A 10,768-nucleotide genomic window follows, 5' to 3' on the forward strand; every position below is an offset into this window, starting at 1 on the left:
GACCAGACTGAAACATTGTCTTAATTTGGACACGTTATTATGAGATGACAAAATTAATATTACACTTGGAAAACTTGAATGGAAAAGAGGAAGAAGAAGACGACGATCAGCAAAAAGATGGATGGAGACAGTCACACAAATCATGAACACTCCAATGCGTAACATAAAGACCCCAAACAGAAGCAACACGTTCTCGAAAAGCACTACTCAAAGTCGAAATGGACTAAAACCACACACTTTCCGTACTCACGTTAATCATAGACTAAAACCAACACAAAAATCAGTTCTGACCACGTGTTGACCTCAACGATACTAGTCTATCGTACGTCCAATTTTAAACATATCATTACAAAAATATATATAAAGAGCATAATAAATATATAACATTTTAATGATCAGTAATAACATTTTTAAATATTCTGTTCACGTGGTCCCCATGAATAATTCCGAGCCTTTTCTTTCAAAAAATTGACAGACATTGGACCCATGCTCACAGTGGGGTATATCTCCAAAAATTTGTGAAAAGCGTGAATTTGCCCATGGCAACAATCATATCCCGGCTGTAATTTTTGATTGGTTGTTATAATTCTCGCCTGTGAACACAAAAGGTACGACACATCAAATACACACATTAAAGGCAGCCATTGTGTTGATCAAAATAATATTCCAGATAATAGCCAGAGGCAATACCAGATATAGTCCATGGACAACAGTGGCGTTGTTTCTGGGGGAAAAAGATAGAATTGTTTTTTTCTATTCTCAAGCAACCCCGTTAAATGTTTGAAACTTTTTTTTATTAGTAAAAAAAAATTCAAAAACTATAAAGGTACAAACAGACCTGAGCTTTCAAAGTACTGCAGTGCTGCTATGGATTGCTATCGGTAAAACCCCTCCGTTATGTCTGCACCAGTTTTTTTTTTATACATAATGCTCGCTATCCTTGTTTTTTTTGTAACAATTGCCGAAAAATACCTTGTCTTAACACAATAAGGCCCTGTTCACACTGAGTTTTTTTTTGCAGGTTGAATAATCTGCCTCAAATTTCCTTCAGGAATTTTGAGGCAGATTTTGACCTGCCTGCACACTGTTTGCCGCATTTTTCGGAGCGTTTTTTGGCCACAGCCATTGAGCGCAGCGCTATAAAAACGCAGAGAAAAAAAGCTTTCCCTGCCTCCCATTGCTGTCAATGGGAGGTCGGAAACGCCCGAAGATAGGGCATGTCGCTTCTTTTCCCTCTGCCTCCCATTGAAAGCCCCAGTTCACACAGTTTTATTGCAGGTGGAAAAGATTTTGACCTGCCGGCAGAACATTTGCGTCTTTTTCCGCCCGCGGTGGTTGAACGCCTTGGGCAAAAACCGCCGCAAAAAACTCGATCTCTGACTACAATTGATGTTAATGGGAAGTCAGAGACGGAAACGCCCAAAGAAAGGCCATATCGCTTATTTTTCCCACGAGCGGATTTTACCACTCGCAGGAAAAAACTACCTCTACCTTCCATTGAAAGCAATTGGAGGCGATTTTGGGCGTTTCTTGGCGTGGTTTCCGCGTCAAAAACAGCGCCAAAATACTCAGTGTGAACGAGCCCAAGTCAATGGAAGACGTATTCGGCCTCACCCCCTAAAGGAAACATAAATCTTCAAGTCCAACTCAACATTATATTCTATTCCATATTCTTAGTGTTGGTAATAATAACAATTCTAATAACATTATACGCTCGATGACAAAAATATATATATGCATACAATAATTTTAATAACGTTTTTAAAAAATGTCTCCATACATTATGTATTCATAAATTAAAGGGGAAAAAATGTTTATATACTGTTTTTTTTTTTTTATTAAATGTTTTTGTTGTTGGTTGTATCAACAGATTTCTCTGTAAATAGAACTGTACGGTGGAGAGTGGAGCAGATCTATGTCATACCCAAAAGGAATTTAAAAAAAAGTTTTTGAATTCAACTTTTCTTTGTTTTTAATGTTATTCGAGCAGAACTAACGATAAAGAAACCTCCTAGTAGCCACAATCTTCAACATTTCTGCCTGACATATACCAGTTCACACATTGCATGAAAGCATTCTCAAAAATCCACATATTAAGGCCAGATTTACAAGAAAGAGTGCAAACTCGGACGTGAAAAACTGCTTTTTTGACGTCTGAGTTGCATCCGTGCGGGTCCCGTTTTCACGGATCCCCATAGTCTTGAGTCTTTGGAGGGATCTGTGAAAACGGAAGAAAATAGGACATGTTCTATTTTTCAACGGACCCTTCACAGGGTCCGTTGAAACGGCCCCATTGAAGTATATACGTCCGTGTGACGGCCGTTGTTTTAACAGACATCACATGGACGTAGACTCCGGGCGTCTGAAATCGGCCTAAGTAGAAGTTGCAAAAAGTTCAGGCAATTTCGGTGTTTTTGATTCATTGAAAAATACAACAAAATTATTTTGCACAGATTCATAAAAACAAAGTCAGAAGTGAACAATATTTGTAAAAAAAATTATATTTATTTATTATTTTTTTTTAAATAACAAGCAATTTGTCAAGTGCACGTTCAGGTCTACAAAGACATTTGAGCGCATTTGAAAAAAGTTAAGAGATTCGTCAGACTTTTAATTTTGCAGATCTGCATGCCTAGGCTGTGAGACTTTATCCCTGTACTTCAAACATAGGATTATCCAAATGGGCTGAGTTACAATGAGAAAAGCATCATTCACACATCCCAGACTGCACCCCGAGTAATGTACCCCTAACCTTTAAAAAAATAAAAAATTATAATAATAAATGTAAAAAAATCAATTCATGCAGCACTTTTCATGTAGCAATTTTTTGTACTCATGCAGAAATATTAAGTCCTTAAAACAAATTTATGGGAACCCCCAAATCCTATAAACCAAGTTGCCAATTGAGCCTTTGTCTGATGTTTTTTTTAAACCACCTTTTTCAGCTTCACACCAAGAACATTTTATTGCAACTTTACTGAATGCAGCATTATGTGATTTGAAAAAATAAATAAGAAATAAAAAAAAGTAAATGAAAAAAACCTTGGTGTCATATTATGGAAAAGGCAAGCAATATTTTTATTTGCGCTTTTTGCATTGCATTATATTTGGAAGTTTAACGCTTTGTCATGATTTCATTTTTTGGTTTCTGTTGAATTTTTTGGAAATGAAAAAATAGTCCATTCATGAATGTAACTTTGTCCAAAGACTCTCATCTTAGACAGTTACCAGGTCTTTGTTTTTTTCCTTTTTTTTTTACAGGATCATTTGCAGCTGAAAATTTTACCAAAATTTTTTCTTTTTCCGTTTGCAGCTAAAGATTTTATTCCATTTTTATTTGAATATTTTTGCCTTTCTTAATGTTGCAGGAATCCTGTACTTTGAGGTCTGTTGTAATGAGTGCCTATAGTAAGTGCAGAAATGTTCTCTACCTATCCTTCAGGCCTAGGATTGAAATTATAATTTTTTTTTATTATGGCAATAAAAATAAAAAAAATACCTTCCAAGGATAATTTCTCACCTCAGGTCCAAGATGGATTTAAATATTTATAATATCTAGCTAAATCGGATTTCAAAGCTGAATTATCGTAAAGAGCTTGGACTAAGATCCGTTCCGTATTTTACATCCTCTGATAAAGTGGCCGGATCATTTGCCCTCTTTGTAAGAATGACTGGAGGGGATGGGGGAGGGTAAGGGGTTGTACTGAGGGGTAGAAGCCTTTCATGAACCATATATTAGTGGCCCACCATCTCTGGAATACATCATCCTGAGTCTCTTATTTTTATATTATAATGGATACAAAAACTTTTTTCAAAAATATTGGCAGTGGGCATATAAATCATAGATTTTTGCAGCATAGCATTGCATATGTATTGGTGGATATTGGAACAAGGGTAGAAGCTCAACTAAGGAATGACTTAATAGAAAAAAAAATGAATGGTGGCTTGTTAAGTGCATAACTTTTCCTTTTTCAGGTAAAAGTTAAAAAATTTACCTTACAGCACATTCATAATATAAAACGGTTTTGTATCTCATTGCTAAACAAATAAAAAGCAATATAATACAAATGGTCTTCCAAGATAATAAACATCCAAGCATTTACTGCCCCTTTTGCTTCATACATCATTGATTTCCTTTATGTATTTGAACACAAGGAGATAGCACGCCCCCTAGGGATTTGTATTGGTACTGTCAAGTCAACTAGACATTTTTTGTAAAAATTTTTTTTCTTTTTTACTCTACAGTTCCTGTCCATTTTAGCTCTATTCACAGAGGCACTTTCAGCAAGTCAGTGAAGAAAGAATAAAGGCACTAGCAACTACCCAGATCGTTCTGTTCTCTAGAGTACTCATAGTAAATTCTAGAGGAATACAAAAAAAAGTCTATGGACGTCAAATGAGAAAAGCTAAGGAGATGTCTGCAATTTTTGTTTAACGCATACGGTTAATGGTAAATTACATTCTGAGGCTGTAGCAATATACATGCATCGGCACCAATTCAGTAAGTCTATGCTTTGCTTTTAATTTCTTCGGTATCAATACATACTGTTCATTTTGACTTTTATGAAGTCGTATAGTTACCCTAGGATTTTATTATTATTATTATTATTTTTTTTTTTTAAGAATTATGCCTGGAGATAAATTAGCATATTCCCCTGAGATAAAACTACAGGAAAAAAAAAAATCAGTAGGCCCTTAAATTCCATCTGGCTCCTAATCCAAAAAGAACATTGACTTTTTAAATTATTATTTTTTTTTTTTTTTCTATAATACTGATATCATGCATAAATTACTTCAGATTACACCTTTAGTCAAATAGGCCATAATGCTGAATACTTTAACATGCGTGGTCTTCAGTCAAGGTTATTGTCTCCGTTTGGACTTACTATGCATTTACATACAGTACTGTAAATTACTAATTTAAAATTTGTATTTATTTTTATTTTTTTTTGTATTTTTATTTTTCTGAAATTAGGAGTGCACTTTTGGTGAATGCAAATAATAGCAATTAAAAAAAAAAGGCAGAAATAAAAAAAAATGAATCATGTTCTTCTTTAAACGGGTAAAGGCTGCGGCGTCTTGCGCCGCGAGCCCGTTGCATTTCACACGAAAAGCCAAAGGGTTTAAAGGAGACGCGCAAAAAAAAAAATGTAAAAAAAAATTTTTGGAAAAGAAAACTTATCCCCCACATTGGTTGAGGTAACATTTCAGGCATGCTAGATTACCAAATAAATACAATAGGTATCAAATTGAAAAAACATGCTAATGATTAATACCATTGTGCTGTATTGCAACAAGAATGGGGGGGGGAGGGGGAGAAGGGCGACAGGGTAAAAAGATTAGGGGGTTGCATCCAAGTTTTGTGAACCAAATAGAAATAAAAATCAGGTTGATATCATCTGCATATAAGAAAGAAAACTCTAGCAGCAATTGCAGATGTATGTCTTTTTTTCCATTTAAATGACTTAGTATTGTATAAGTCCCTGTCCCTTTAAGATGAAGCAAAGTCATGAATTGATTCCTAAGGTGCTTTATGAATCAGTAGGTCATCAGTAAGTGCATATTATTTCATTGGATAGTAATACACTTCTTCAGATCAAAGTGTTTTTGCATACTTCATTGTTAACCCCTTCCTTTAGATGCACTTCCTCGGATGCTCTACGTAGTTGTCTTTGAAAATCTACTGTAAATCCATGCATATCTCTTTAAATCAATGGTCGCCATTTGAAATTTTAAGATTGACAAGCAAGAAGGGAGAGGGGGGGGGTTTGAAAGTGTTAATTACTTGCTGTCCTGGCGGTTGTTTTTTTTTTTTTAACCCTTTCACTATTACAACTGGTTAGGAGATACTTCCCCCAAGATCCAGTTAGAAGAAGAAGAGACAAAAAAATATCCCATTTAAAAATAAATGATTACTAGTTATCTTTCACGGATCCTGAAAGCTTCTTTTTGATTCGCTGAGCACAATTTCGCAATGCAACAATGCATTAACGATGAAAAGGTAAAGCATTCAAAGACTAGTTTTAAAGCATCTACAGAAAGTGGCAGAGCCATTGACCTCCTGCAGGTGCGGACCTTCATCTACACATCTGTTAGTAGCTTGTTTTTGTTAACACAGTTCTGATTGGCTACGGTGCAGTTGCCAGTTCTGAGATTTGCCTCTCTAAAATTATCTATGCTATTATTCAGATCCTCTTCGATCTCCATGTACTCAGATTTGCTCATAGTAGAAGAACTGCGTCGACTCATGTCACTCTCAGAGGCTAAATTGGGGCAACTAACATGAAGTAACTGAGCCTGTTCCTCCCCTTCAGTTTCTCGGTGGTAGAAGTAGTTGAAGTTGGACACAATGACAGGTACAGGAAGGGCAATTGTCAGGACACCAGCAATGGCACACAAGGAGCCCACGATTTTGCCTCCAATTGTCACAGGGTACATGTCACCATAGCCCACAGTGGTCATGGATACCACCGCCCACCAGAAAGCATCAGGGATACTTGTAAAATGAGAGTCATCCTCTTCTGCTTCAGCAAAGTACACTGCGCTGGAGAACAAGATGACCCCAATGAATAGAAAAAAGATTAGCAACCCTAGTTCTCTCATGCTAGCTTTCAAGGTTTGTCCCAAAATCTGGAGGCCCTTAGAATGTCTGGAGAGTTTGAAGATTCTAAAGACTCTTACCAGTCTGATGACCCTCAGGATGGCCAAAGATGTTGCCTGCTCCCCTTTTTGGGGACCATCTTGCTCGGCCATTTCAGTCCCCAAGGTGATAAAGTATGGGATGATGGCCACTATGTCAATAAAGTTCATGATGTTCTTAAAGAACTCCGGTTTGCTGGGACAAGCAAAGAACCTTACCACCAATTCAAAGGAGAACCAGATGATGCAGAGGGTTTCCACCACAAAGAAGGGATCCGTGAAGATGTTGGATTTGAAGAAAACTGTACTGTTGTCCACCTTTCGACTGAAGATCCGGTCTTCCTTCAACTCTGGCAAAGTCTCCAAGCAAAAAATAACAATAGAGATGAGGATTACCATGACTGAAATGATGGCAATGATCCTGGCTGGTCCTGAGCTCTCAGGGTACTCAAACAAAAGCCACACCTGACGCTGGAACTCTCTTTCTGGCAAAGGGCGCTCCTCTTCCTTTATAAAGCCCTCATCCTCACGAAATTTCTCCATCGCTTCTTCCCCTAGTTCATAAAACTTGATCTCTTCTGAAAACATATCCAGGGGTACATTGACTGGCCTGCGGAGCCTGCCCCCAGACTGGTAGTAATACAATATGGCGTCAAAACTTGGCCTGTTGCGATCAAAAAAGTACTCGTTCCTAAGAGGGTCAAAATAGCGCATCCTCTTTTTGGGGTTCCCAAGCAAAGTATTAGGGAATTGGGCTAGGGTCTTTAACTGGGTCTCAAAGCGTAACCCAGCCACATTGATGACCACCCTCTCGCAGCACTCATGATCCTCATGGTCTGGCTGGTAGCTGTCTTGAGGGTGCCCAGGTAGGGCTGAGGTCTCGTCCATGTTCTCCCCAGCAATCACGGTCATTTTTCTGCAGGGGAGGAGGGGTGGGGGAGGAGGAGCTGCTAGGAATAACCACTTTGATGCTGCAGCACCCTCCTTCTACCCCTTGACTTTGTTCTGTGTAGACTGCCAGGTCCCTCAGGGTCTTCAAAGCAACAGAAACAGTATAGGGGATGCAGATCTTTTGCGCCCCCGTTAACTCTATCACAGAAGCCAGCACCCCCCGAACTGTCCTAGCGGAAATGATTGCGGGAAAAAAAAAAGCAATATAAGATCCTTACTGTTTTTCCTCTATTGCAGCAGGTCAGTTCTCCTATCTGAATCTACCATTGCTGTAATGCAGCCACAGCTCCCCAAACATGAAATGCTGTAGAATAGATGCTACGGTCTTTGCCAACTCAGCAGATTTTCCTCTTGCTTTCCCCTCCTTTTTGTATTCACCGTTAGGTAAACCAGAAGATCACGCCAGTGCGGTAGAAGAATGCTGCAGGGGAATATAAAAAATAAAAAAAAGTACTAAAAAGGCAGTAAAGACATAACAAATAGGCAAAAAGCAAAACACAAAAAAGATGTATAAAAAACATGCAGAGTGCCCGCCGCAGGCAATAAAAGCTCTATGCACATTCCTTTACTAGGCACTAAGTTAAGTTCACAACACAAACAGCAGACAAATCACATTGCTGCAGTGCATAGATTGCAGGGGGGAAGGGGGAGGTGAAGCCGATGCTGTTGCCCTTACCTTATGTGGGTGCTGCTGCAGCAAGATGAGAAGTAATAGGAGGCTGGGAATGCGTCAAGCCTTGCAGTATACAGGGAGGCACATGCAAAGGCAAGCTCCTGTGCCCCTTACAATAAAGCCCATGTTAGTCCTGCTGCGCTGCCCCTTCTGCATGCTATGGAAGCAAACGTAGCCGCATAGAGTCATCCGGAGAAACAAATGATGCATTAATCCTCACTCCTTGGCGTTGTTTATTCCGTACGGTAGAGATGAACGGTAGACCGGTCCCAGGGATATGCAGACCAGCTGCATCATAGGAGCATCAGCCCTCTCTATAGCAGTAATGAGCCTGGTATGGCTAAGTCTGAATACATTAAGAGGGAATAGCAAACTCTAACCATTTATTGACGTTGCAGTATCAGCAGAAACATGAGAGCTGTTTGGTGCAGGCAGGAACAGATCCTCCCTGGGTATCACAAGTCCAGCCATTCAAAATACTACATCCTATAGGCTTGTACTGCTAAGAGACAGGGAAAAACAAGGCAGTGTTTTTTGTTTTGTTTTTTTCTAAGGGGATTCACATTGAGACGCAATGCAGGCAGCATGCAATGCAAGCAACAAACCCCCCCCCCCCTCCTCCATGTGGGCATCCAGCAAATGATCTATTAGCCATGATCACCCCCCGACAATGTGAACATGATGTGGGAGGAGAGAGATGGCTTCACGTGTATAAGCACAACCGGCAAGCAGTCCACAAGAACTAGTGCCCGGTGCCAGGTGGCAGCTGCGGAATCCTAACCCCCTTACATGCAAGTGTCAATCCAATTCATCATAGTGTAGCCTTACCGGTGCGCACTCATCCATGCACTGCGCACTTGCTGGCCAAGTCTATCTGCCCCTTAGGATCAAGATCAATACCAATACCACCGCTGCCTACAAAAAAATGAAAACTGCAATGCCAATGTAAAACCCCTTCATCTAGGGGGAGCAGCTCTTAATTTGACCAGTCACGTGCAATGATGGCAAAATATTCCCAGGCTTGGTCAATAATAATAATAATCATCAGGGCATCTATTCTACTCTACCAGTCATCCAATGCCCAGTCTGCAATACAGGCAAGTGGTTCCCAGGCTCGGTCCTCCACCTGCAATTGGGTGCAGCTCAGAATCAATTATCAGAGCACCCCTCAACTCCACCAGTATCAATACCAAGCCTGCAATAAAGCCAACTTAGATCTCAATGATCAGAAATATAACTACTCCACCAAGCATCCGATGCACCCCTTCACTCCACAAGTATCAATAACAAGCCTGCAATAGGGCCAACTTAGCTTTCAATGCCAATGATCGGTAAGTAACTACTCCACCAAGCATCTGGTGCACCCCTTCACACCACCAGTATCAATACCAAGTCTGTAGAAGGGCCAACTTAGCTCTCAATGCCAATGATCGGTAAATAACTACTCCACCAGACATCCGGTGCACCTCATTACTCCACCAGTTTCAATACCAAGTCTGTAAGAGCCAACTCCAGTAGAGAACTCTCCTCCACCAGTCACCCAGTGCACCCCCTTACTCAACCAGTCACCCCATACACATAATGATCACAGCAACCCCTTCACCCCTCAACTCAATGCAAGTCCAATGACCAATGAACCAAGAAATCACCCCCCACAACTGCTATCAGTGCGCCCCAAAAACCATCTCATCCAACCTGCAATATAGACCAGTCATTGCCAGGCTCAGTCATCTTCTGCTGCTGCTCAATGCCAATGATCAGGGCATCCCCTTACTTGCAGGCAGTGCCCCCCTCTACTCCGCCAGTTATCCAGTTATCCAATGTACTGTCTGCAATACAGGCAAGCAATTCCCAGGCTCAGTCCTCCCCCAGAATACTAGGTGCTGCTGCAGTCACGACACAGCCTCTGCTTGCCTGACAAATGATTTTTAGGTTAGTAGATCAAGAGGAACATACCATGGTCCATGATCATGCCCAGTCACTGGAGTCAGGCATTACATGATGGGCTTCTGGCTGTCAGCTGCTGGGGGGTTTCCTTCCTTCCAAATTGCAATGCAGTACAATGGAGCAAGATGCCAGCACAGTGCCTGCTGCCTGCTGCTGCCTGCTGACTGCTGCTGCCTCTCTCATTCCCCCTTCCAGTTTGCTCTGCAGCACTTTCCACAAGCTGCATACTCTTCTCTAGCTGGATTCCCAGCTGTGGCTATAAAATGCTAATGACCTGGCTGCGAAGACTGCACACAGGGTGGGCTCCGGTACAGAGCAGTCATGCCTGCAGCCTGTGCGCTGTGTCAGGGATTGTCATGGAGGTGGCTGCACTGCTCATCATGATTCTTGTCACAGTGTCACCACAGTCTGCAGAGCTCAGGGCTAAAAAGCAAGATCTGGTTTATTTCACTTGCATCTTGGACACATGATCAGTTTCAGAGTCACAGCTGCTGCAGAAACTCTTGAAATATCAGATTATTTATATTTTAAAAAAAATATGGATTATTTAAAATTTTT

The 10,768-nt window shown here is 40.5% G+C and overlaps 1 protein-coding gene across 6 annotated transcripts; it reads right to left on the reverse strand.

The window, feature by feature from the left end:
- Window positions 1-2,536: 2,536 nt before the first annotated feature.
- LOC142748776 (potassium voltage-gated channel subfamily A member 1) lies at window positions 2,537-10,564 on the reverse strand. Of its 6 annotated transcripts, XM_075856022.1 has the most exons (3): window positions 9,959-10,211; window positions 8,267-8,765; window positions 2,537-8,011 (listed from the first exon to the last, which is right to left on the reverse strand). In XM_075856022.1, the coding sequence occupies exon 3, from the start codon at window positions 7,549-7,551 to the stop codon at window positions 6,082-6,084; it is 1,470 nt and encodes a 489-aa protein (XP_075712137.1). In that variant the 5' UTR covers window positions 7,552-8,011; window positions 8,267-8,765; window positions 9,959-10,211; the 3' UTR covers window positions 2,537-6,081. The 6 variants fall into 6 exon arrangements, with proteins under 6 accessions (XP_075712137.1, XP_075712140.1, XP_075712141.1 ...); XM_075856025.1 differs by lacking the exons at window positions 8,267-8,765; window positions 9,959-10,211 and adding an exon at window positions 10,220-10,564; XM_075856026.1 differs by lacking the exon at window positions 8,267-8,765.
- Window positions 10,565-10,768: the final 204 nt, after the last annotated feature.

Source organism: Rhinoderma darwinii, chromosome 3, assembly GCF_050947455.1.
Source record: "Rhinoderma darwinii isolate aRhiDar2 chromosome 3, aRhiDar2.hap1, whole genome shotgun sequence".
Classification (NCBI taxonomy): Eukaryota; Metazoa; Chordata; class Amphibia; order Anura; family Rhinodermatidae; genus Rhinoderma; species Rhinoderma darwinii.

What these genes read in the sequence shown, in the direction of transcription:
- LOC142748776 (XM_075856025.1), bottom strand. Translation starts at nt 7,551, where the DNA reads ATGACCGTGATTGCTGGGGAGAACATGGACGAGACCTCAGCCCTACCT.